The sequence below is a fragment of the Cibotium barometz genome, chromosome 17 (genome assembly GCF_041138505.1).
Source record: "Cibotium barometz isolate CiBa-2024 chromosome 17, ASM4113850v1, whole genome shotgun sequence".
NCBI classification, from domain to species: domain Eukaryota; kingdom Viridiplantae; phylum Streptophyta; class Polypodiopsida; order Cyatheales; family Cibotiaceae; genus Cibotium; species Cibotium barometz.
Genome location: NC_141062.1, coordinates 18260239 through 18287083, shown reverse-complemented (window position 1 = coordinate 18287083; position 26845 = coordinate 18260239). Strand labels below are relative to the sequence as shown.

The following is a 26845-nucleotide window of genomic DNA, read 5'->3' as shown; positions in this document are numbered from 1 at the left end:
TTGGTCAAATGAATCTACTTTTAAGGTAGTCTTTTAACTGTTCTTGTTGTTCCTTAAAACTAAGCCTATAAGGAGGCTTACTTATTAGTTTTGAGCCAGGCATCACTTCTATTGGATGCTCAACATCGCGCGCGGATAGGAGGTAATCCTTTCAGTAATTCATTTGGAAACACATCTTCAAATTATTGTAACAATTGTTTTAACGATTCATTAACTTTTTTATTGTTAACATGCTTTGATTGAAAAGAAGTCATGTAAACACTATGCTCACTTAAACCACTTATGTTTTCACATGCGGAAAAAGAAACATCATCAAGACTCATGTAGCACAAAAAGATGTTTTCTACTTCATTAGCTTGTACAAGGTGATTGAGTTCCAGAGAGCATATAGGAGGTGAGGAGGTTACATCATGTTCACCTTGCAAGCGCACTTTCTTACCATCTACTTCAAACTAAAAAAGAATTATGCAAATAACTTCTAGACAAAGATGGAACAATGTTATATAACCACTCTCGACCACGTCCGCTCGATATGCATACCTTGAAAATCCAAATGCATCTCATGACCTTGAATGACTAATGGAACATCATGAACTACTATATCCCATACATCTTTATCATAGCCGTTAATCAAAGAAACCACATACTTAATATCACTTGGACTCTGCGGCAACTTTAATTTCTTGACTAAGGTATAGTTCAAGAAACTGTGCGTGGCATTATCATCAATCATAACTCGTACTTTATGGCCTTTAATGTGACCATGCATTCGAACCAACTCATGTGGTCCAAATGTTGGCACCCACATCGATGACGTGACATAACACGCATGAGTAGAATTAGCATGATAAACTTGAACCTCTTTAAACTTACGAGAAGTCTCTAGAGGAAGCACTTGAATAGTGTGCACTTGCTTTTCTTTACTTTGATCACGCTGATTTTTCTCATTTTCTTTTAGCTTGGGACACTGTAGTTTACTATGACACTTTTTCATGCATTGAAAACATAGATTTTCTTTTTTAGCTCTTTCAAAATCTTCATGCTTTAGAAACTTTTGTGGTTCTTTAGACTTCTTAGATTGGTCACGCTTTTGGTTACGTCCCTTTCTTTTATTTTGACCTGGATGCTTGGAACCTTCGAACACACTAGATGTCCGTTGTGCATTCTGCACATGCTTTTTCTTTCTGACAGTGTCGTCAAAAATTTGAGCAAACTTAATTGCTTCTTCTGAAGTTTTCAGCTCACTTTGTTTTTTTTTCGGCTCATTTTGTTTAACTTGATTCTTATAGTGCGAATCTATTCTGCGAATAAATCCATGATTTTTTTTGAAAGTCATCCATACCTTTCAACTTAAGAATAATTTCTTGATAATTGGAGATATATTGAGTCAATGTAAGATTTCTCATCTCACAATTGTCCCATGCTTCCCAATTACGATCCATCTCATTCTCTGGAAGAAATTTTTTTATGAGTGCACTTTCAAATTTAGCCCATATAGTATACCGATTTCCAAACTTCACTTGGCAATTCCTAAGCTTCGTAGAAACAGCTTCGACTTCACTTGGCAATTCCACTGTGGGAGCAAGTTCTTAGATACACAGGGAACAGCCTCTTAGATAACCATGTTGGACACACCGTGAGAATAGCTTCTCAGTTCCGATGCTATGAAGGTCGCCTTGCATAATGGCTCAATCTCAAAGACGACGCTTTTTTTAAAATTGTGATTGTAGCACCAAGATAGCGACTGGCTCTTACACAAGTAGGTAGACTATCTCTTTCACAAAGCATAGCTTCAACGATGAGAATCGAGATGCTTTGATACCAATGTAGGAGCAGCCTTCCACAACTGCACGTCTTCTTCCCACAAGGGGTGCTGAGGGCTCTCTACTCCACCCAACCATAGCCCAAAAAGACACACCTCCAAGATTGGACCCTAACTCTTTTAATAGCATATTGCTCTTCACATGTGCCGGCCACTGTAACTAGTGCCCGGCCACTCTTGGGTCCGCACCACTAGGTCTTTTTGGCTCCCCTAAACCCCGCCCGTGCCTTGCCCGGACGGTTGAGCTCTCTAGACTCCTGCTAATTCCGTTGTCATGACATGAGTGGTGAGAGTTACATTTTGCCTCTTATGTGTGATTGCTAGGGTTTACACTCTTGGGCGAATAAAGTTAAAAATTAGGTCCTAGGACTCATTTGGCCACTCTAGCTTGTGCAAACGCCTAATCCACAAATAGTACTCTCCCCCTAAGTTCCCATGGTGTGCCTTGGCTTATTCGGCCACTCTAGCTTGTGCAAACACCTAATCCACAAATAGCACTCTCCCCCTGAGACCCTGTGGTGTGCCTTTAATAGACAAGCGCTATAGACAATCACACACGCACATAAGTACATTCCAATGAAATCTAAAGTTTTGACTTTGGCCAAAATTGTTGAAGATGGTAAGATGGCCGGCTTTAATGACATGGAGATCTCTTGGAAAAGCCGGCTTTAATGACATGGAGATCTCTTGCAAGGGTTAACAGTTGTTGCCAAGGTGCTCTCCATCAAGCAGAGTAACAATACACGAAAAAGCATGCAACGCAATAGTTGGATCTATAGAAGTTCTAGCAACATCCTCACGGGGGCCACTGCAACATTTGTAATACTGGCTAGAGGATGCCTAGCATGCTTAGGAGCAGACATACTAGCACACAGAAAGAAACACACATAGACACAAACGTACATAATGCAACACACATAGATATAAACAAACAGAAAGCAACATAACACCCCTCGATACCCTAGCAATGACAAAGCACACCGGCACTCTAGCGATAGATAAAAAGTAAGACAACACCCAACATCCCACAAATAGACAGAAAGCAACACGATTGACACAGACATGCACACCTAAACCAATGAACCGTAACAGACATACAAAGAGGAAGCACATATAGACAACGAAGCGAGACCCAAAGTTAAAAAGACACCCACCCACACAACGAGTACGGTACTAGAGACAAACCCATCAATGCTAACCACTCTCTTCACAACCAGAACACAATGAAGATACAATAATAGGTTTTAAAAAATCGTATGTTACCTTGATGCAACCCGACTGAAGACCATGAGTAGCATCATGTAACACCAATAGACCTCCTAGGCCGAGGGAACGATATAGAGGCCCAGTGAGCACGAGCACGAACGATGACGTAGGGCATGAATGACGACCTAGGTTGAGCAAATCATAGATGCACACGACATACATGGCGATGCCTTGAAAAGAAAGGGCCCAATCGCCCTCCATCACCTGCATGAAACCAGCTAACAGCATGAGGACATAGGCCAAGAGAAGCATAGACGCCGAGCGACGAGCTAACCTATCAATGCTAACTAAGACCGCATGACCTAGCATGCAACTCCACTCCCCTCATCATAACGAGAATATAGGAAGAAGATACAACAATAGGAGGGGAAAAAAAGCGCATGTTATCTTCATGTAACCTGATCGAAGACCACGAGTAACAACATGCAATCTGATTGAACACTAGTAGACCAGACAAAAGCCCAGCGAGCATGAGCACGAGCATGCGAGGTAGGTCGAGTGAACCAAAGATGCCCACAACATGGAAGGTGGACCATACAGAGGCCCAATGAGCATGAGCATGAGGTAGGTTGGACAAACCACAAACGCCCACGACATGGAAGGCAGACCATACTGAGGTCGAGTACGAGCATGAGGTAGGTTGAATGAACCACAGACGTCCACGACATATAGGGCAGACCATACAGAGGCCCAACGAGCACGAGCACAAGCACGAAGTAGGCCGAGCCACAGACGCCCACGACATGGAGGTTGGTGCCTCGAAAAGAGGAGTCCACTCCCCCATGTTATTGCATGGAAAGGATATTTATTCGACCATGGAGTTAAAAGGAATATTCGATGGAAATTAAAGGAAAAAAAGATTTTGGGGTCCTATTATTTATTGTGAGGGTAAATAGCCTACTACGAACGGCGCCGTAACTTTTAAGGCCTTGTCGACCCACCGCCCCACCGCTGGGCTACAACAGACTCTCATTAACTGCAAGTGTTGAATTCAGCGCAAAATAGCCCAACAACAGCAGACCAAACTACCCAAGAGATGAAGGCGCTCATCACTTCAGCTCGTCAATTCCATCAATTTGAGGTTTCCTCCATTGCGTATCATTCGAATGAGCAGTTCAATCATGGCTCGTCATACTGTGAACTGTTCATTCCTTGGCTTCCTTTCTTGTTTCTGCTTGCTTTTTTCAGCTTGCTCGTCTCATGAAGAGTATTTCGATCCGACCTTATTCAACATCGGCAGTGGTAATGCACCCCTTGCTTTTTTCCCGCCACAAACGATTTTCATCATAACTGCTAATCCTCTGTGTGTGTTCTTTTTCCTTAATCAACTCTTAGTCTCTGTTGTCTTTTAAAAAAATCAGGTTTAGCATGTGAACTTGCCAAGTGTTTAAGAGGCACTTGTGTAAACTCTTCTTCGTTTCCCTTCTACAAATGCGAGTGTAATGCAGGCTGGAAATCCCCTTTTGGGGCCTCTTGGCTACCATGCATTCTACCCAATTGTAAGTGATTTTTTTATTAAAAAGGAAACTCTTAAAATCATTCATATGGGGTTTTTCCCCATTCAAACAAATTTTAAGTTCAAATTAAATTCCATTTTCTCTCGAGAAAAACTATGCTTAAAGACACTATCCTCGAGGAAATAATTTAAATGGTAGGCAAATTATTTCAGATATTAATACAAAATGCAATTTTGAAAAGTGAACAGCAATGATTATGTGGATTATTACATACAAAGAAAATCAAAGTTTCAAAGCTAATTATGATTAAATGCTTAAAGCAATTTAATCAAAGACATGATCTAGACATTTGGATTTGGATTTTTTCCCCCCTAATTTTTTGCAGGTTCCATTGACTTGTCTTGTGCCAATAGTAGCAACCACCACCCTGCTCCCCCTCCTCTTGTGCCTCCAGTTGGTGGTGTATTTGATAGTAAGTGGAAGCTCACATATCTCCTTTCTTTTCTTGTTTTGTTTTTAAGCTTGATTGGTAGTAGACTGAAAGTTTGATATACAGTTACACTCTGTTCCTGTACTCTGAGCTCAATTAACATGAACCATACTGCAATGAAGACCCACTAGGGAGTCCCTAGGGGTACTGTCAAGGGAGTCTCTAAGTCCCTTGATTGATCTCTGATAGGGAGGAACGGCAATAGGACACATTTCAGTGGAGAGCATGGAGACATAAAGGAGCTGCCATGGTGTATGTGTATACAACATTTGATTGGTGTTTTTTTTTTTTTTTTCCAGTTTGTTCTCTTCCCATGTGTGGAAATGGATTATGCACACAAGACACTTCTGGGAACCATTCTAGAGATGGCTACGAATGCAATTGTGATGCCGGCTTTGTCAATCTCTGGAACAAGACAGATGGATATTGCATTCATAAATGTAAGTTTTTCCAAGTTTGCTCAAGCACGCAGTCATTTCAATCAGCTCAAAAATGTGTGAACTTATAGATGCATTTGCATCTTTTTGGGTCAATCTCATAGGTTCAATTGGTGCTGATTGTACAAATTTGAATCTACCTATTGGCGGGGGAACAGTTCATCCACCGCCACCACCACCATCACCACCACCTCCTGTATCATCAAATCAGAACTCAAATCAAGGTACAAGTCCAAGCCCCCGCCCATCGAATCAAACTACTACTACAAGTAAAGGTAAAAGTTCAATGCCATAGTCTTGTGTTGGGACTTATCCTCTTGTCTTTACTATGTGAAAGCTTGAAGAAGCATCACTAAAATACATTTGATAAGGAAAATATTTGACTCCATCTGCTTTAACATTCTATCCTATTCTAGTGGGCATAGTCTAGAGCTATTTTAGGCCCTGGTGTTGTCTTTGTGTGATGAACTTTTCACCATATAGGTAATGCTTGGAAAGTTGGAGCATGTCGAGTAGCTCGTTGTCCAAGGTATCCCACTCTCAATTATTGGCATCACAAATCACCTGAAGCATTCAACCCACCATGCCATGGACAGAACTGGTGCCAATGTGCCAGCCTGCTTCAACTTGTGAGAAGCCTCCAACGCTTTGTGTGCCTAGAATCTTCCATCTCATGGTTTTCACAATCTTGGGAAGGTGTGACAGAGGGGCTGCAACCAGCATGATTAATGAATCAAAAATCAGGTGGAAGGGATCTTCTTATTGTGTCATGGCCAGAATTGGTGCTGATGTGGTGGCCTGCTTAAACTTGTGAGAAGCCTCCAATGCTTTCCATGTGACTAGAATCTTCCTTCTCTTGGTTTTCATACCCTTTGGAAGATCTGGAAAACTGGTTGCAACCAAATTACATGATTGCTGTATCAATAATCACGTGAAAGAGCTCTTCCTGTTGTGCCATGGCCAAAACTGGTGCTGATGTGGTGGCCTGCTTCAACTTGTGAAAAGTCTTCAATGTTTTTTGTGTGCTTCTGTCTACTGATCATCACACCCTTCAAGAGGTTTGACATAGGATCTACAATATTTGAAGACTTGTCTGGTGAGGCATGAGAGACTATTGAGATAAAAACCAAATTGTCATCAAGAAATATGAACACCTTTGTAGATGAGTGCTTTGAAATTTCTCATCATAATCTTGCTGATTGATGCGGGTGCATTAGTCAACCCTGAAGACATCAACTGAGTCTCTCAGCATGGAATGTTGTTCAGTGGACGTCTCTCTTTTGTAACCAGATTTTTGCTCATCTATTTGATCCTGAAGAAGGGTGCCGATCGTCAATAGATTCAACACTAGTACAGCTCATTATCCTTCTAGGCCTGCCTATAAGACCATGGCCAACATTGTCGGTTTGCCTTTGATCTTTCTTCTTGAAGATTGTTCTTGCCATGTAGACAGAATTTAAACGGAATAGGAGTATATTTATAGCATGCTCATTTTCTAGGAGGTCGCAATTGATGGGTGAGGTTTCCTGAGGATGTGAAAGGTTATAGTGTGTGGTGTATGGAGGAAACAGTCACAAAAAGTAGAATCTTTTGCAGCATAAACTTAATCTCAGCTACTCAATGACAGAGATGCACAACAATGCTCATTTCTGTATTATTGATGTGATATGATAGATGCCTAAGCCTCACACCTATGTGCTCTTGTGAAGAGAGCTTTGATGGTTGATTTGGAACTGTTTAGATAGGTGGTTGTTTAGCCTCCCAGGCTGTGATCTTGTGTGAATATGGGGGCGTTGAGCTGCAGTATATAAATGAGCCAACCAGTGCCCAAACATTACAATATAATGGTGGAGCATTGATATCTAACACTCTCCTCAATATTCACCCAAAGGTAAACTGCAATGCGCATTTACAGTCTAATGTCGAGTAGATGAAGTTGTCTCTCTGTTTGGTTATTGCTAAGAAAGATATTGGCCATACTGACCTCTCTTAACATGATTATGTTCAAAGTGATAGTGAACCTTAATATGTTTCATGCGAGCAGGAAACACATATCGTGTTACAAAGCGACTCACCTAATCCAAGTCACAAAAGCCACTGAGGATTTGGCTTGTAGTATAGGTGGGTCCATATGTACATGGATATGTTCTCTGAGTATGTGTGGATATGGTCTGGGTGCGTCTGTATGCAGACGGGTGGGAACGTATGTGGTTAGACCACAAGATGTTGTGCGTACTTGTGTACGCACATGGAAGGAACATGCATGTGCATGTCTACAGGTCCTCTGTAAACGTGCATTTGCAGACTCCTTGAACATAGACGTGTGCAGTGTAGACATGTGGGTGAATTCCTGTAGGAATGTGCGTTCCTAGAGAGCAGGGTGTCTATGGGTATACGGGTGGCTAGCACTCTAGGTACATGCATATGCAGGGCTCTTTGATGAACGCGAGTGGCTATGCAAAAAGTCGTCTATATACGTGTTATGCAAACACCTACATCTCAATATATTTGCTTATTCTCCAATGGTTTCTCATTCAATTAGAGAAGGTGCTCAAAATACCAATGGCAAAAGTGATGTTTGGCTTGGTATTACATAAGAAGATTACACTCTCAATAAACTTGTATAAGGTCTCATCCACAAGGTTTGAAGTGTCTTGGACTGTAGCAATGTCTTGGGCTGTAGCACAATGAAGTGCTTGGCTGAAGAGAACTTTGGACTGCCTTGGACTTTAGCACAATGAAGTGCTTGGCTGAGATGATGTATGCACAAGCAAGTCCTAATAAGACTCAAGCATGCATACTTTTGCACTTGTTTACTGCTGAAACTATGAAAGAATGAGATGATTTATGCAAGGAGCTAGGCGGCTTCTTATACATGAACATTTGATGCTGGTTGGTGTCCTATGATATTGTCGGCTTGTTGAAAATGCTTGCAATTGTAGAAAATTCTTATTTTATGCCATTGCTTTTCACACATGTAGTGCGCATGCTAATGCTGATGGCTAACTGTTGCAGATATTGGCCGATTGGCTCCAAATATGGTGAATATGGTTGGCGACTGGATATAGATCACTTGTATGTTCCTTTTTGGTTGCCCACATGCAAGGCTTATAGGGCCAGCCATAGGGTTGGCCTAGAGCCTTGAATCCCTTTGCTAACAAAGGTTTTACATGCTTCTACACTTGCCTAGGCCCAGGGTAAGATGAGCTACATGAATTGATTGTTCTCCAAGTGGGTTAAGTGATAGACTCTTACACCTAAGGCTTGGAAAAACCTATGTAGTTCATGCCTGACATGTCCTTGGATTAGAGCTCACAAAAGGAAATAATTCTAATTAAGGTACTAACTCTGCACAAGTATGGCACTGATGACGAGCCAGTGTTTCACATGGCACCTCAGTGCATGGGTGCATGTGACACTCTCTCGTTTAACTTGGCGGTAGTTGCATGGCCTCCAAGTAGTTCGTTAATATCTGTGGGTATTCGTGGAAGAATTCCTTGTTGAGCCAAACAACTTTGTGAGTGTCTCGGTCTCTGAACTTAGAATTGTCCAAGTCTTCAACTTGAACCATGCTTCCACTCATGGAGGAGAATCAGCTCAAGCTTGATAACTTTTGCTTTGTCGACCGCTTCAGGGTGCTACTCATGTAGAACCTCTCGCAAGGATGGTCCAACATAAGGCTTCAACCATGGACGTGGAAGATATCATGCATAGTCCAATTGTCTGTTAACTTCAACTTCATGGAGACATCACTGAGCTTTTAAAATAGGAAATGGATCGAAGCTTTGAAAAGAGAGCTTGAAACAATGCTTGCTCAATTGCAGTAACCGTAGCTTCGTGATTTAAAGAAATACCCAATCTTCCTTCTTGTAGTTGACGTCTTGTCTAGACTTGTTGGCTTGCTTGGTATAGGCTTCTTGTCTTTAGCTAGGCGCTTCTTTATGGCCTCACTGAGCTTTTAAAATAGGAAATGGACCAAAGCTTTGAAAAGAGAGCTTGAAACAATGCTTGCTCAATTGCAGTAACCGTAGCTTCATGATTTAAAGAAATACCCAATCTTCCTTCTTGTAGTTGACGTCTTGTCTAGACTTGTTGGCTTGCTTGGTATAGGCTTCTTGTCTTTAGCTAGGCGCTTCTTTATGGCCTCAATAATTTTTTTTTCTGGGAAAAAGATCCTGCGATTAGTTAATGAAAAACAGCCACAAAGGGCTAGATACAACCACAAAGGGCTAGATACAACCACAAAGGGCTAAATACAAACTCGCATCAGTTAAGAGCGGGAATCAAATGATCAGACTCTTTTTTTCTCTAGCTGGCCGCTTTGTGAGGAGAAGGCTATTTCATAAGAGGGGGGGGGGGGGGGACAATCATAGAGGTGGTTTGTAATGCCAAGTGGGGTCACCACTGTCATCTGTGAGAAATGGGCAAGGCCTCCAAGGCCTCAAGAAAGCTTCTTGCCTCTTTCGCATGCCGTTTGAACCTCACTGTAACTTCCCCCACTGACCGCGGAGGGTGTGGATAATATCGAGCCATACGCACTCGATGGACTCAGCCGGTGGAGTGTGGGTATCCTCGATGGCCTTGTTGCATCTAGGTCGCCAAATGTGCCAGGTTGCTATGCTACTGCAAATCTCCCATCTCTAGCATGAGCTTGGCCGCCAGTAGTCTATAGGTGGAGTTGTGAGGCTGGTACTGTTGAAATATGATGGTGAGAGACCCGAAGGGCTAGCTCTTTCCCATCCTCCTTATAAGCCCTCACCACTCCAGCCTTTGTGGCCCAAGTGACAATGCCCCATGTAACGATCAGGGTCAATGTCTTTTTCCATAGTGAAGATGCGGAGAATCCGCTGCCAAATCTGCTGAGCCTTTGGGCAATCCCAAAGCCAATGTCGCTGAGACTCCTGAGGGTGGCTGCACCACGGGCAAGCTGCTGGCCGACCTCCAATTGCTAGCCAAGTCCCGACCGCCAAGCTCCTGTGTGCCATCAACCAAAGAAAGGGGGTGATCTTTCTAGGCCGGAAACTGCCCTATAGCCTCTTTCAGAAATGTGAAAGGAAACACTGTGAGAGGCCTTGTGACTCGCAATGTGTTGCTGCTGCCGAGGTTACGGCCTCAATAATTTTTGAAAATGTTTGTGGTTTTGTTGGCCTCCATTGTCCACTGATGGTGACACCATCCTCATAAGAAGAGGCGAGAAACGATGACCAAATATTGCCTCATATGGGGTCTTGCCAATATTGGATGAATGAGTGTCATTTAGGATAGCATGCACCAAAGGAAGATAGTGTTCTCATTTCGACTGCATGTCATGGCAATAAGATTTGAGAACATCAAAGGCCACTTGATTATATGTTTATGTTTGACCATCTGTTGTCTGGGACTAGACAATTACAACTTAGTCCCAAAGGTACGATGATCCCCAACAAGAAAATTATGGGTATCATGAGAAGTGTTTGTCTTTTCTCCCTTAGTACACATAGCTGGTATTTGTAGAACAACCAACCACTAGCACATTGGACCCCTGCAATTCTGAATGGTGGATTTCCGATCAAGAGCATTAGCAATGGGGTTGTTCTTGCTAGGGACATATTCAATTATGTCTCCAAACTGTTAGAAGATTTGACTCTGCTTGGATTATCTATCACTCCATTGGGCACTAGGCATGGTCTGCAGCCATTTAAGTGCTTGGTGATTAGTCTTCATTGTGAATTTCCTCCCATAAAGGAAAGGTCTCCAATGCTTGAGAGTTGTGATCACTCCTATAAGCTCCTTGTCATATATTGAATAATTCTTCTCAGCATCATTCATCTTGCAGCTGTAATGAGCCACGGGTTTACCCTCTTGCTATAAAACAACGTTAATGGCAAGATTGCTAGTGTCAGCGATAACCTCAAATGGGTTATCCCATGATGTCAGCTTAAGAATTGGTGCTTCTGAGGAGGTCACTTTCTTCAATGTATGGAAGGTCTCAAGAGCCTTGTTCGTAAAATAACGGACAGTTTTTGTCAATGCTTCTTCTTGCCCTTGAGCGGATCTGTGAGAGTTGTTGCAAGCTGTTTATATGGGTACTGTAGGCCTTGCAAGAACCCACAAATGATTTGATCTCTTGAGCAGTCTTGGAAACATTTCCTCTTTTTCAAGGTCAAGACAAATATTGGAAATACTGATCATGTATCCCAGATAATGGACCTCTAATAGGTGAAATGCGCTCTTCTCATTATCGTAGAGCTCATTGTCTCGCAAAAGTTGCAAGACCTTCTTCACATCCCACTCATGCTGCTCTCTGTAGTAGTGGCAGAAAAGAATATGTTAATCATCCAAGAAGATGAATCGAAGAAGATGAATACACTTTCCAATTAGCTCTATGAATATCCGAGACATCATTTTATTGAATGTTGCCTTGTGCATTGGTGAGGCCGAATGACATCACTATGAACTCATAATGGACACGTTTGGTCTGAAAAGCCATCTTTGGAATGTCGGTTGTAAAAATCTAAACATGATGGTAGCCACTTTTGAGGTCTATCTTGGAAAAATACTTAGCATCATTGACATGCTCTAGAATGTATTCAATCCTTAGCATTGGAAACTTATTTTTGATGGTGAGCTTATTTAGTGCTGTGTAGTCCTCACATAAACATACACGAATAAGATGGGTGCAGCAAACTGTGAGGATGATGGGTGGATAAATCCAGCGTAGAGAAACTGAGATATCTGCTACTTCAATTCACTCTCCGATGCCTTAGATAGGTGATAGGGAAACTTCTTGGGTGGCTCCGACTCGGGACCAACTCAGTGCGATGATCCTTGGAATGAATGGGTGGAAGCTTGGGTGGAAGGCTGTTCCGCAACATGATGTGTGAAAACCACTGGTGAAATCCCTTGAACTCATCCTTGAGTCGCTCAAGATAGTGAGATAGTAGAAATTGCTTCTTGAGATCAGTGACAAATTGGTCCCATTCATAGAGTGTGATATGCAGCGGAAGTCTTTGTATTGGTTGATCCTGTCACACAATATGCTCACACCGTCTTCTGTATCCTGAGTTTCGTGAGTTTAGCAATCCATTTCATTTACTTCAAACTTTAAAGAGATGAGAGAGAGATATGAACACTGTACACCAGATTGGGTCCCGAATTACCCACTGAAGGGCCTCCTATCCCGATAATGAGATAGTATTTGCTTTATTACTTTAGAGAGAATGACTTTGGACTGTAGATAAGCCAAACGCAAGATCTCGGAGGATCGGAGTAGGGCTGATCTGTACACTGCTGTAGAAACACCTCAATGACTTGATCTTGAGCCTATGCACTCCTCCCAAGGGCATGAGGAAGGGCTGCACACCTTCACCAGATGATTGCTGAATGTGCTGATGATGCAGAGAAGGCTGGACACTGATGCAAACAACTGTTTCAATGCTGGAAACTGTTGTAAACTGTTGCTCCAAGGCTGGATTCTGCTGTGGACAGAAACGCTGATTGCTGGAGGGGACTGTGGACTGAAACGCAGCAGCAACAGGTGATTTCAGGGCTGCTACTGTATGGCTGGAGCAAAACGCAGCACTGCTGCTGTGCTGGACCAGAAAACGCAGGTAAAAGAGGCTGCAATCTGCTGGATTCAGGCGTTGAACTGAGATGAAGAGTATGCTGAATCTATGGCATGAACTGATGCTGAATTCAGGCTGATTACGCATGGATTAGTCTTATGCTGAGAGCAAGAGAGAGAGGAGAGCTCTTAGCACAATGAAGACTGAATGAGCAAAAGAGGCTCTAGGCAAGCCTATTTATACTAACTGGAGGTTGGTCATTTAATAAAGTGAATATTTATAAATGCCCAATAATGCAAATAATGATAAATAAATACTAATAAATATGGGAAAAATACCAGATAAATCCCAGTAAATTCCCTAAGGCTTTGGGGATGTTCTAAATGATGCACAGGCATATGTATGCATATTATGCAAGATGCAGAGTGCTTTCTGATGCAAACCCTAAGGCTTCTACTGACTCTACATGCATGAATGATTCTCTCCAAGTGGGTTAAGGGACTTGACTGACTGACTGACCCACTAAGGCTGAGGAATGACCTACGTAGCTCGTGCCTGACTTATCCTGGACTGAGGATGTACAATGGGGTCACGGCGTACGACAAATATCATCCTATTGGGTTCTAAAACTGTACAAATGCTGCACTTCTGATGATGAGCCATCTTGTCACCATGCACTTAGTGCAGAGTGCATGTGACATTCCCTCCTGATTAGCTTGGCGGCAGGTTCATGGCTTCCAAGTAGTCCGCCAATAACTGGGGGTACTCCTGGAAGAACTCCTCGTCGAGCCATACGGCTTCGTGGGTGCCTCGATCTCGAAATTTCGTATAGAACTGACGAATCCGTCGACCGGAACCATGCTTCCATCGATGAAGAAGGATCTGCTCAGGCTCAATAACTTCTGCCTCGTCTACCACGTCTGGCTGCTGTTCATCTGAAACATCAAACACTTCTGGACCAACATATGGTTTTAGCCAAGAAACATGGAAAACATCATGCATTGTCCAACTGGCAGGCAACTTTAACTTCATTGAGACATCACTTATCTTCTTAACTATTGGAAAAGGGCCAAAACTACGGAATGAAAGCTTGGGACAACGTTTGCCCACTTGTTTCAATCTCTGCTTCATGATACGCAAATAGACCCAATCCCCTTCCTTGAAGTGGACATCTCGTCTAGATTTATTTGCCTGTCTGCTATATGCTTCCTGAGCTTTGGTCAAGCGGTCTTTGACTGACTCAATAATCTCGGAAAATGCTTCCGTGGTTTTATTAGCCTCTAAAGATGGAGACACCATTCTCGTCAAAAGAGAAGAAAAACGCCACCAAAGGTTGCTTCATATGGAGTCCGTCCGACACTGGATGAATGCGTGTCGTTCAAGATAGCTTGGACCAACGGAAGATAGTGCTCCCATTTGGACTGCTGGTCATGACAGTATGACTTGAGGACATCAAAGGCCAATTGATTATAAATTTCTGTCTGGCCATCTGTCTGGGGACGGAATGCACTAGACAACTGCAACTTAGTTCCAAAGTTTTCAAATAATGCCCTCCAGAAATGCGAGGTAAACTTGGAATCTCTATCTGATGTTATGGTGCTAGGCAAACCACAAATTGGATACCAATGCTTGAGAAACAGACGGGCGACGTCCTCGGCTGTGGCCGTATGCTTGCATGGGATGAGCATGCAAAACTTACTAAAGCGATCCACAATGGTAAAACACTGAGTGTTACGGGATCCAGTGGATGCTGGTAGAGGCCCTACAAAGTCCATAGATATGTCGATAAAAGGTCCGTCGGGGATAGGCAAAGGTTGAAGTAAACCTGCCTTCTTTGAATGGGGAACCTTGACTTTTTGACAAATCTTACAGGCTTGTACATGTGCATAGACATCACGCCTCATCTTTGGCCAATAAAAGGACCGTTCTAATTTCTCGAGGGTACTGTTGATACCCCTATGTCCTCCAACTAAGGAGTCATGGGCATCATGGAGAAGAGCGGAACGCTTTTCCCGAGTAACACAGAGACGGTTCTTGTAGAACAACCAACCGTTCTGTACTGAATAGTGGCCAGGCTCAGAAGTGAGGGCCAAACTATACTGAGTACCAAACTCAGGGGAGTCGACATATTGGTCTTTCATACTATCCAAGTCTTTCCCCGTGATTTCGAGAATGGTAGCTTCTTGGACTGCCTGGATGCTGGACTTTCGACTGAGAGCATCTGCTACTGGGTTATGCTTACCAGGGATGTATTCAATCATACCTCCAAACTGTTGGAAGATTTGACTCCACCTGGCCTGTCGAGCACTCCACTGGGCACTTGGCATAGTCTGAAGCCACTTAAGTGCTTGGTGGTCTGTTTTCACTGTGAAAGCCTGTCCATAAAGAAAAGGCTTCCAATGTTTGAGCGCTGTGATCACACCCAAAAGCTCTTTGTTATATACCGAATAATTCTTTTCAGCGACATCTAACTTTCTGCTGTAATAAGCCACGGGTCTATTGTCCTGCTGGAGGACTGCACCTATGGCTACATTGCTGGCATCGGTGATGACCTCGAAAGGTTCGTCCCATGATGCTAACTTTAATACAGGTGCTTCTGAGGCAGCTTTTTGGAGTGCACGGAATGCCTCAAGTGCCTTACCTGTAACTGAGACTTTCTGCTTGCGAGTCTTCACCCCCTTGAGCAAGTCGGTAAGAGGTGCTGCAAGGTTGGAAAACTGATGCACATGGGTACTATAGGCCTGACAAAGACCTACGAATGAACGGATTTCTTGGGCGGTCTTAGGAATATCCCAATCTAAGATCTCTTGAACCTTTGAGGGGTCCAGTCTAATCCCATCGGAACCGATGATGTAGCCCAAATACTGTCCTTAACACCAAAGATAGACTTTTTGGCATTTATGTAGAGCTGATTATCTCGCAAAAGTTGCAAGACTTTCTCCACATCTTTCTCATGCTGCTCCACAGTGGCTGAGAAGACTAGTATGTCATCAAGAAATATGAAAACACACTTCCCAATGTGGACTGCGAAAATCCTAGACATCATCTTATTGAACGTTGCGGGTGCATTTGTAAGCCCAAAAGGCATGACTACGAACTCGTAGTGACCACGCTCTGTCCTGAAAGCTGTTTTTGGAATGTCAGCTTCAAAAATGCGGACCTGATGGTAACCACTCTTGAGGTCGATCTTAGTGAAACATTTAGCACCGTCTAAACGCTCCAAAATGTATTCTATCCTGGGCATAGGAAACTTATTCTTGATAGTGAGTTTGTTTAATGCCCTGTAGTCTACACAAAGGCGTGCAGACTTGTCCTTCTTTTGGACAAATAGGATAGGTGCAGCAAATGGGGAGGAAGAAGGCCGAATGAATCCGGCTCGGAGAAGCTCAGATAACTGCTTTTCTAACTCGCCCTCTAAAGTCTTGGAAAGACGATAGGGAAACCTTCTAGGAGGGTCTGATCCAGGGACCAAATCAATGTGATGGTCCTCAAGGCGAGAGGGTGGGAGACTGGGTGGGAGATCGTCCCTAAGCATAATGTCCTGGTGTCTGGATAGGAGGTCTGCTAACTGAGGGACTGAAGATGTAATGGATGCTACTAATGAGGGAGGGGCTGTTTGAGCACGAACATAAAGAAGTGCTCCTTTTGCTCCCTTGCGGATAGCTCGTCGGGCCTGGAGATGCGAAATCAATGGGATGCCAAGAATGCTTCTATCCCCACGAATCATGACAGGCTCAGGAAAACCTTTACAAATAGTAAAAGTGTCCTGCCCCCAATCGGGAATAGGCTCATACTGACGGAACCACTGAATTCCTAAGATCATGTCACACCCTAACAGAGGGGAGACGATGAAATCTCGTTGAAATGAGGCCTTTTGAACTTCAAAGGCAAACTGCTGTGCCTTCTGGGAAATGTGGGTGCGAAGACCAGGTGTAAACCCGTCCACATCCAGATGATATGGGACTAAAGTACAGTTCAATTTATTAGCCAACTGGGGAGAGATGGCATCTTCAGAACTACCCATATCGAAAAGGACTACAAACTGTCGGCCCTGGGCAGAGCCATAAGCTCGGATAAGGCTCTTCTGAGCAGCATCGCTCTCACCCTCCTGCTTAGCATCAAATACCACGGATGGTATAGGATGCATGGAAGGTAAAAGTTGAACTGCATTTGAGGTAGTAGGCGGGGCTGGAGGAGCTGGGGAAGCTGTGGCAACTGTGGCAGAAGGAGCTTTGGCAGCTTGTGCCGCTTGCCATTTGTGGCAATCCTTCTTACCATGCCCTATAATATGACAGAAAAAACATCTATTTTCTGACTGGTACTTCTTTTGCTCCTCTGGAGGAAGATAACCTCTAGTAATGCCTGCTTTAGCCTTTTCATCAGGGGTTTTCTTAGGTTCTTTATCCTTCTTACCCCCTGAACTGGAGCTATTACTGCTGTCCTTCTTAGCATCTTTAGAAGATGCGTTACCTTTCCTTGACTGTGCAGCTGATTGCTGCTGCTGGGGTTTGGTACTGGACTGAGATGTCTGCTTGGGCTTGCCCCCGTTGAGCTTCATTTCTTCGTTCTGAGCGAGAGTCAGAGCCCGGTCATATGTACTTGGTTCAAAGTTACGAACTGTGAACCGAATGTTGGAGTCCAATCCACGAATGAATTGCTCCATCTTGGCCTGCTCAGATAACCCTAACTGCTGTGCTAAAGTAATAACCTTACCGGAAAACTGAAGCACTGGGGAACCGTTCTGTCTGAGTCCATAGAACTCGTCTTTCAGACCGATCATGTACTGGGGCGGGAGAAATCTGGTCTTCAGGTCATGGACAAAGATGTCCCAGTCAAAGGCTGTGACACCTGTGGCCTGGTCAGTATGAATACTAGACCAATGCTGCCACCAAGTGACTGCCTCACCAGTGAGATGGGGAGCCGCTAAGTGGACTTTGTCTTGTGGGTCTGTGATCCTAGCTAATGGAAAATGTGCATTAAACTGATGAACAAATTGATTAACTGAAGAATGATCACACTTACCATCATACTTGCTGAAATTCGGTTGACTGCGAATGATGGTGGTTGAAGCTGCTGCGGGATGCTGGCTGGTGACACCTATGACTGGGGAGACTGAGGAGAGCTGCTGATACCTCAAGTGTATGGCCTCCCTTTCCCGTTGGTGTTCGAGTAACATACGTTCTCGATCAAGCTCACGTTGGTGTTCTCGAGCGGCGAGTTCAGCCTGACGCCGGTCTTCGTCGATCTTGCGTTGGGCTTCCTCATAGTCCCGTCTTTCTTCTTTTTCTCTTCTCCTTCGGGCCTCGTCCTCTCTCCTTTGTTGTTCCATCTGAAAGAAGAGGGAGATGTAGTCGGGTGCTGCTGGAGGTGTAGAAGGACGTGCTGCTGCTGCCTCCAAGAGTTGGAGACGCTCCATGAGTAGCTGGTTCTGAGCTCTTAGAAGAGCTATGGTGTCTGCTGTAGGCGGAAGAGCAAGGTCTCCTTCGGGGGAGACGTCTTCCGGCTGATGAGTACTCTCTCGTGTAGACATGATGCTGAAGTCGGTGGTCGTGCCGGAACGCAATCTAACCATCCGAGGATGCCCCCACGCTAGGATACGGTGTGTGTGGACTATCTAAATCTGATACCAATGTGATATGCAGCGGAAGTCTTTGTATTGGTTGATCCTGTCACACAATATGCTCACACCGTCTTCTGTATCCTGAGTTTCGTGAGTTTAGCAATCCATTTCATTTACTTCAAACTTTAAAGAGATGAGAGAGAGATATGAACACTGTACACCAGATTGGGTCCCGAATTACCCACTGAAGGGCCCCCTATCCCGATAACGAGATAGTATTTGCTTTATTACTTTAGAGAGAATGACTTTGGACTGTAGATAAGCCAAACGCAAGATCTCGGAGGATCGGAGTAGGGCTGATCTGTACACTGCTGTAGAAACACCTCAATGACTTGATCTTGAGCCTATGCACTCCTCCCAAGGGCATGAGGAAGGGCTGCACACCTTCACCAGATGATTGCTGAATGTGCTGATGATGCAGAGAAGGCTGGACACTGATGCAAACAACTGTTTCAATGCTGGAAACTGTTGTAAACTGTTGCTCCAAGGCTGGATTCTGCTGTGGACAGAAACGCTGATTGCTGGAGGGGACTGTGGACTGAAACGCAGCAGCAACAGGTGATTTCAGGGCTGCTACTGTATGGCTGGAGCAAAACGCAGCACTGCTGCTGTGCGGGACCAGAAAACGCAGGTAAAACAGGCTGCAATCTGCTGGATTCAGGCGTTGAACTGAGATGAAGAGTATGCTGAATCTATGGCATGAACTGATGCTGAATTCAGGCTGATTAGAGGCTGAGGACAAACACCTAGGGCTGGACTGAAGCTATGGTTCTCAAGGGCTGGAGAAGAAAGCTTATGGGCACTAGGGCATGGATTAGTCTTATGCTGAGAGCAAGAGAGAGAGGAGAGCTCTTAGCACAATGAAGACTGAATGAGCAAAAGAGGCTCTAGGCAAGCCTATTTATACTAACTGGAGGTTGGTCATTTAATAAAGTTAATATTTATAAATGTCCAATAATGCAAATAATGATAAATAAATACTAATAAATATGGGAAAAATACCAGATAAATCCCAGTAAATTCCCTAAGGCTTTGGGGATGTTCTAAATGATGCACAGGCATATGTATGCATATTATGCAAGATGCAGAGTGCTTTCTGATGCAAACCCTAAGGCTTCTACTGACTCTACATGCATGAATGATTCTCTCCAAGTGGGTTAAGGGACTTGACTGACTGACTGACCCACTAAGGCTGAGGAATGACCTACGTAGCTCGTGCTTGACTTATCCTGGACTGAGGATGTACAATGGGGTCACGGCGTACGACAAATATCATCCTATTGGGTTCTAAAACTGTACAAATGCTGCACTTCTGATGATGAGCCATCTTGTCACCATGCACTTAGTGCAGAGTGCATGTGACATAGAGGCAGCAACCCCAATTTGGGAATTTGCTTGGGTCGAATGTATCCACCAAGGTATAGCTTCCCCTTCTATGTAGCAGCTAGCTAACACAACTTTTTGCACATCTGATCTCCTACTAGCAACAAAGTAAGCCTCAAACTGACGAATCCATGAGTACAAAGATGTGGGATGGAGTTTACCATTATACCTACTAAAATTTACCTTACGTGAGTAGAGGAAGTCATAGGTACTGCCCTTGTGTCGAGAGCTGCAAGGAAATGCTCGTGCTCCATGTGTCATCTTTGTTCCTCCTGTGCGGCAATGCTAGTTGTCATCTACATTCAAAGATCGAATTCTTGTACTTGTAAGTGAGGTAAAGTTTGAGACTATTGCGTTAACTCTGCAATGGAGTTAGTTGAGGCAGAGATCTGGGAAGGGGTCTGTGAAGGAATCTCGGTGAGAATTGGTAGGGGACGGGGGGATGGGTGATGAGAAATCCTGAAGAGGTAGCCGTTTCTCCAAGTCCTGAATCACAGCCTTTTGCTTAAGTATTTGTTGAGCTGTCGCCTGTGTCTGAAGCTCAAACTCCCGTACCTGTAAGTCTTGCAAAGTACGAGATTGTTGCCATAACTCTACAATGGAGTTAGCCGAGGCAAAAATCTGGGAAGGGGTCTATGAAGGGATCTCGGTGAGAATTGGCAAGCGGGAGGGGGGGTGATGGGTGTCGAGGAGACTTGAAGAGGTAGCCATTTCTCAAAGTCTTGAATCATAGCCTTTTTCTCAAGCATTTGTCCCTGTTGCGTCATGATACGCATACATGGCTTGCATTTCTCTAACTTGGCTTTCTTATGCAGTCAGTCGTCTGTTGAAGTAACAATTTCTCTAGGGGTCTGGCGTTCTCTCTCTTGTCAGACTTCGCTATAGTGGAGTGGTCAAGTTTTTCCTTGACCACAAATAAACCAAGTGTGGGAGACGTTTTCGGTGGCTATAAACCAACCGTCCTTGGAGGGACTAGAGTCACACTAGAATGGGGAGTGCTACTAGCATCTATAAACCAACCACACTAAAACTTTTTTTTCTTTCTTCTTTTCTTGGCTGAATTTCTTCACCAAAAGACAAAGCTTTGATACCACTGTAACATGCGGAAGCTTCAGACGAGGATTATACTTTACTTTTGGCCCTTGGTTCTTGACGATGAATAGCACAATGTAGAAAACTTAAGAGTGGAGAGAAGACAAATACATAGTATATACCCCAAATACATAGGGCCCTCACCACAGACAGTGTATTTGCTCTATTGAATATGTTGAAAAGGACAGACTTGGGCTGGAAATATCTGCACTGAAGTGACCTTCTATTGAGATAATCTTGGCTGAGTGTTACCTCTGCCCTTGACCTTCTTCATCCACCTTGCAGAGAGCAATCCCTTGGCTGTCCTGGCCCTAGAGACTCTATGCAGGTAAAGATTATGGGAGAACCCATCTCTTAGATTGGGACATGTGGCAAGAAAGTGGATCAAAGTGAGACAAGTGGCCTCACACTTGTCACTCCAGCTATTGTGTGGCTCTCCACTTGTCATCATATCCTTCTCTTTCCATTTTCACTCATGGGAGCCCCAAATCTATAAACTGGAGCCCTCTCTCTTCATTAATGGAGGCTCTCTTGCTGCACACTAGCCTCTACCACCGTTACAGGGGCCTGCCCTAATGATGGCTACTCTCTTCCTCTCTCTCTTGAAGGCTGCCCATGAAGAATACCGGCTGTTGGGGACTGTTTCGGAGTCTTCCATCACGAAGAAATACTGAAGGCAAGGGTATTTAATCATTTATTATGATTTCCAGCCATTGTACTTGTTGTACCAGCCACTGTACTTACTGTACCAACCCTTGTACTTGCTGTACCAGCCACTGTACGGGTTGTACCAGCCCTTGTACCTACTGTACCTGCTATACCAGCCACTGTACCTATTGTACCGGCTAATGGAGAGCTGAACCTGTTGTACCAGCTTTATTGCATGAAGACCTGTCGTGTTTGGGGAAGAATCAGTACCCACACGGAGGTATATGGATTATATTGTTGGCTCGGCATTTCTACAGAATGTGTTCCGGCTTGGTAGCCTCGTGTTGGGCTGTGGTATGGCATTTATATATGGATAATCTGGCATCTCCCGTGGGGAGAGTAAGGCCCTCAAAGCTTGTACATCATATTATTCTCCTTGGGCAATAAAATACTCCGTGCGCGCGCGCACGGAGGGGGGGGGGTCGGCCCATTCCGACCTCTATGTGGTGTCACATGTGTAAGCTCCATTTTCAGCGTTTGTGGATGTTTTGTCCATCTTTTATGTTTTATGCAAAGTGATGATGGATATGTGTGAAGGTTGTGGCCATGTTTAAATGTTTTAATATGCATTGATGGTATCAACAAGTGTGTCAAAGGCCTAGTCCCCGATGTAATATGCGGAAGCTTCGGAGAAGAATCGGTAACTTCAAAACTCAGAATTCAGCAGTCTTTTCGCGACGGAAATTAACGCACAAGCTTGAAAGGAGAAGTGCAGAAAATAGAGAGAGAGAGAGAGAGAGAGGGAGAGATGGAGAGGACATAGTATTGGGTCCCAATTACCCTTTGTAGGGCCCCCACCACGGATGGTGTATTTGCTTTATTAGTATGATGAGAAATCTGAAAGAAAATATAGCAACCTTGGACCTTTTCTTGGCTGGAAAATCCTGCCCTTGACCCTCAGTTCTCCACCCCTTTGCTTAGCAATTCCCTTGGCTTGTCTAGCCCTTGATTTGCTTGAGCTCTTGGTGAATAATGAGATGAATGATTGGGATTATGGACACTTCTATTTATACTACCCCATCAGGAGCAGTCGGCCAGCATAAAGGCAATCGGCCAGCCCAAAAATGTCCCACGACTGGAAATTCAGCATTAAATGTTGAAAAATCCCATTAAATGCTGGAAAAAATCCCATAAAATCTACGCATCTCTTCCTGGCTGGCTGGACATCAGGCGCCTGCTTCTGATTGGTTGGACACAACTTTTGCCCACAATCCAAGGGCTGGGCAGCCTGTATGGGCTGCCCCATACATGCCCTACAGCCATATAAAGGCTGTAAACTCCTGGAACTAGCCTTATCTTTGCCCTAGGGCTGTCCTACAGTCCCTCCATGGCTGGTGGGTTCAGCCTGGGCCTTCCTGGCCCTCATGGGGGGTGGTTCTACACCATTCCCATGCCCACACTCAGATCCGGGGTAGCCCTATGGGCTGGCCCCTTGTCCTAACCACTATCTACTCAGTGATCTGGCATCCGTACCATACCAGATACACAGAACCACTGACATCATTCTAGAGGGAGAGTCACAGCGCGGACTGGCACTGTTTCATGTGCAGGACAGTGCACACCTGACCTTGGACTCATGTGCAGGACAATGCACACCTGACCTCGGACGAGTGAGATGGATCCCTAGCTGACTCGTCTCGGACTGGGCTCATATGGGACCAGTTCACCATCCCAGGTCCTGCACCTTCTGTATAGAAATGTCTACGTGGCATCCAAGTGCGGGATGCACGGGACACCCGAGCGCCACGAGTTTCATTGGTATCAGAGCATAGGCTTCCTTGGAAGCGGACTCTTTCCATATGGATATTGTGGATTATATTATCAAGGCTTCAAGCTTACAAGCAAGCTATATGGAGGTATATCTCAGGATATCTTAAGGATATGGTGACGAGATATTTCTTTTGGCTTCATGACCAACCTGGCAAAGAAAAGCCAAGTTTACTTTGAGTTTGCAAAGTTGATGTTTTTGCTATTTACTATGAAGTGTTTTTTGATGTTCACTAATCCTTGTATAGCCATGCAAGGAGAAAGGTGGTGTTGTTTGCCTTGAGATGGTTTTAGGGAAACATTGTTTATGGCTCCCTTTATTGGGATGGATTATATCTATGGAGATTTCTTTCTTGGACGAGATTTATATAGATATTAGACTTCACAAGCAATTTCTATGGACGAATTTGTCCAAGTTTATAGAGAAGAAATCTTTGGATATCTCATGGATATGATGCTTTTATGGATAAAGTCCACCTCTACTCCAAGGTGTGTGGTTAGCACGGAGTATGTGGTAAGAGTTATGGTATACAGGTCTATGGATTCTTGGACTTCTTTTCTAGGGATTTGGATTCATCCTCAGGTTTATGGATTATTCTTTTTGGCTCCCTTTATTTGGGATGCATTGGACTTATGAAACTCATTGTTCACATACCATGGATTATTCTTTTTGGCTCCCTTTATTTGGGATGCATTGGACTTATGAAACTCATTGTTCACATACCATGTGTAGTGTTCTCTTGTCCTACGTGCTCTCTCGAAGAGTGTTTCTACCATGTGTGGGTGGAATAATAGAGAGTAGATGGAAGGGAACATGCGCACTTCAGAGGGTAGTGTCAAGCACAACATACCCTGTGTAGTGTTCTCTTGTCCTATGTACTCTCCTGAGGATTGTTTCTACCATGTATGGGTGGAACAATAGAGAGCAGACAGAAGGGAACATGGGCACTTGAGAGGGTAATGTGAGTTGGTGGCCGAAATGCCTACAAACTATTGGTGGCCGAAACGCCTATAAACTGTGTGTAGCAAAAATGCTTATGGAACACCAGGCTATCTATGCATGCGAGTGATTGTTTTATCTTGTTACTTGAGCCCACTTCTCATCCAAGGTGTGTGGTCAGAGTACCAACACGGAGTGCAAGTGGTAAAGTGGACATAATGCCTAGTTGGCACGGGACTTATGTCTATGCCAAGGGTCATGTGGACCGATGTCTTGTTGGTAGGAGACTTATTTTATCTTGCCCATTTACTTGGGACATGGATCATGATATTTGGACTTATGGGACTGATTTGTCTCGCCCACTTACTTGGGACATGATTATGATATCTGGACTTATGGGACTGTTTTGTCTCACCCATTTATTTGGAACATGGATTTTTTTTTTTCCAGCCATATTAGAATTACTATCTTCCCATACAGAGGCCAAGAGGTTCATTGTTCATGTCACCATGCATGTGGATTCATGTTGGGATTGTGAGAGGGCAATTCAATGAACACTCCACCATACACGTGGATTCATGTTGCGATTGTGGAGTGAGTGTTTCATTGTTTCCACACGATGCTTGTTGATCAGAGTTGGGATTGTCTGGGAGAACATGGGATTGGGAGAAAGGATTGCCAGAACTATGGAGAACTAGCTTTTCTGTCACCATGGTTTGTGCTCTTGAATGGCACCAGTTTGTGTGCATAGCACATGTTTTTGTATGGGGCGCACTTATTTAAGTGTCTTAGCACTTGGTTGGTGATTTTCATTGGCATATGATTATCTCATTGATATTGGTGATTGAGACACGATTGGCTCTTGTGCTTGTGTCTAGCATATCTTCCATGGAATTCTCGCCCATTTATTTTGGGACATGATTTTGATATAGGTATTATGGAGATTTTATTTAGTCTCACCCATTTCTTTGGGACATGGATTCTTCAGTTATATTGGATTTTTGAGACTGTCTTGTCTCGCCCACTTAATGCAACATGATTATATCTTGAAAATATGGCTTGAAGCTTAAAGTTGCAGACAACTTTTAAGAAGCTGGGGAGGATCTATGCTCTTCCATTCTACTAAGCTGAGTTGATTCAAAGGCTGCTGGGAGGTTTTTAGGAGTGGTTCTTGACATAATGGGAGACCATGGGCTTGTATTCTTTTGCCAAAGCCAGGCCTTTGGAACTTGGTGCAGCGTACCTTGGCATGAATGTGTTTTAGTTTGTTTGTTTACAGGATAATTGTATATACTTGCATTGTTAAGTAATCATTTCCACGAGACTCACTGACAGATCTACTATTGTCTTGAAATGGACAATATGAAGAGAGAATGCAGTGGCTAACAATGCCTAAAACAGAAGATGAGAGAGAGGAGTTGCTGCCACTTCTTCTGGCTATCCCTTCTCACATGTGGGAGAGCGTAGTGATGAAAAGTTAACATTTGACTGCATACAACAGTATTCTATGAGGGAATTTGATTAATAGTAGCTAGGCAATCTCTTTGGTGTTTCCCTTAGTATGTAGTGTGCTCAGCATTGTGCATCAGTGAAGGCAATTTGAGATGAGATAATTGATATTTTCTTGTTTGCACAGGTCAAGATAAAAAATCCCAAATTGGGTTTATGATTGCAGCAACTCTTGCACTGGTTGGCCTTTGTGCTTAAGAGGATTCCTCCTATTTGTGCACTGTCCAATATCATAGCATGCAGGCAGATATTTTGCTACCAGCTTGGTTGTGGATCATATCAAGAATTTTGATATTCATTTTATGGAAGGCAGTGGCTGAATGAGCTTAATCTTCCTGGTCTTTGTTGTGCTTTAGTACAATCTCTAGAAAAGCCTGGGACCAATCAAGCAAGAGTTCTCATGCTGAGGCTTCTTCTCACCAGTATCGAGATGACGATTTCCTTCTTAATAAATATTATTCTTAAAAACATGTCTATGGCATTGTGTGTTGCTGATTTTTTCCTTCACCCAGATGCTGTTGTGCCTTGTTTCAAGCATGTTGCATAGACGGCAGCACACAAATCAATCTCAGGAAGGTCATATACCATGCTGCTTTTGTTCTTTGTTGTTTCTTTGAGCCTTTCTTCCTCTCCCTCGTCATCACCATCACCGTAATCATGATCGCCATGAGCAACTGAATCGCAGTTGCTGTGGCTGTGGCTGTGGCTGTGCGGAGACGTCTGAGGTAAATTATTGTGCGCTTCTCTCGTTCACTCGCACCGGGCACAGTCGATCTCTGTTAGTTTCTGTCGACGGTCAGGTCGCGATGG

General features: G+C 43.9%; 1 protein-coding gene across 2 annotated transcripts; it reads left to right on the top strand.

The window, feature by feature from the left end:
• The first annotated feature begins 4014 nt into the window (after positions 1-4014).
• Positions 4015-26503, top strand: LOC147629730 (uncharacterized). 2 transcript variants are annotated; one of them, XM_086811272.1, is made up of 6 exons: positions 4015-4330; positions 4450-4587; positions 4931-5017; positions 5335-5475; positions 5577-5747; positions 26163-26503. In XM_086811272.1, exons 1-6 carry the CDS (start codon positions 4195-4197, stop codon positions 26231-26233), a joined length of 744 nt encoding a protein of 247 aa, XP_086667398.1. In that variant the 5' UTR covers positions 4015-4194; the 3' UTR covers positions 26234-26503. The 2 variants fall into 2 exon arrangements, with proteins under 2 accessions (XP_086667398.1, XP_086667399.1); XM_086811273.1 differs by having other exon boundaries at positions 4016-4330; positions 5577-5696.
• Positions 26504-26845: the final 342 nt, after the last annotated feature.

Bases quoted from the DNA above. Each gene is read 5' to 3' on its own strand.
- LOC147629730 (XM_086811272.1), top strand. From the start codon at position 4,195: ATGAGCAGTTCAATCATGGCTCGTCATACTGTGAACTGTTCATTCCTT. The intron at 5,018-5,334 runs GTAAGTGGAAGC...TTTTTTTTCCAG, and splicing joins AGTTGGTGGTGTATTTGATA to TTTGTTCTCTTCCCATGTGT. The intron at 5,748-26,162 runs GTAAAAGTTCAA...TTGTTTGCACAG, and splicing joins AACTACTACTACAAGTAAAG to GTCAAGATAAAAAATCCCAA.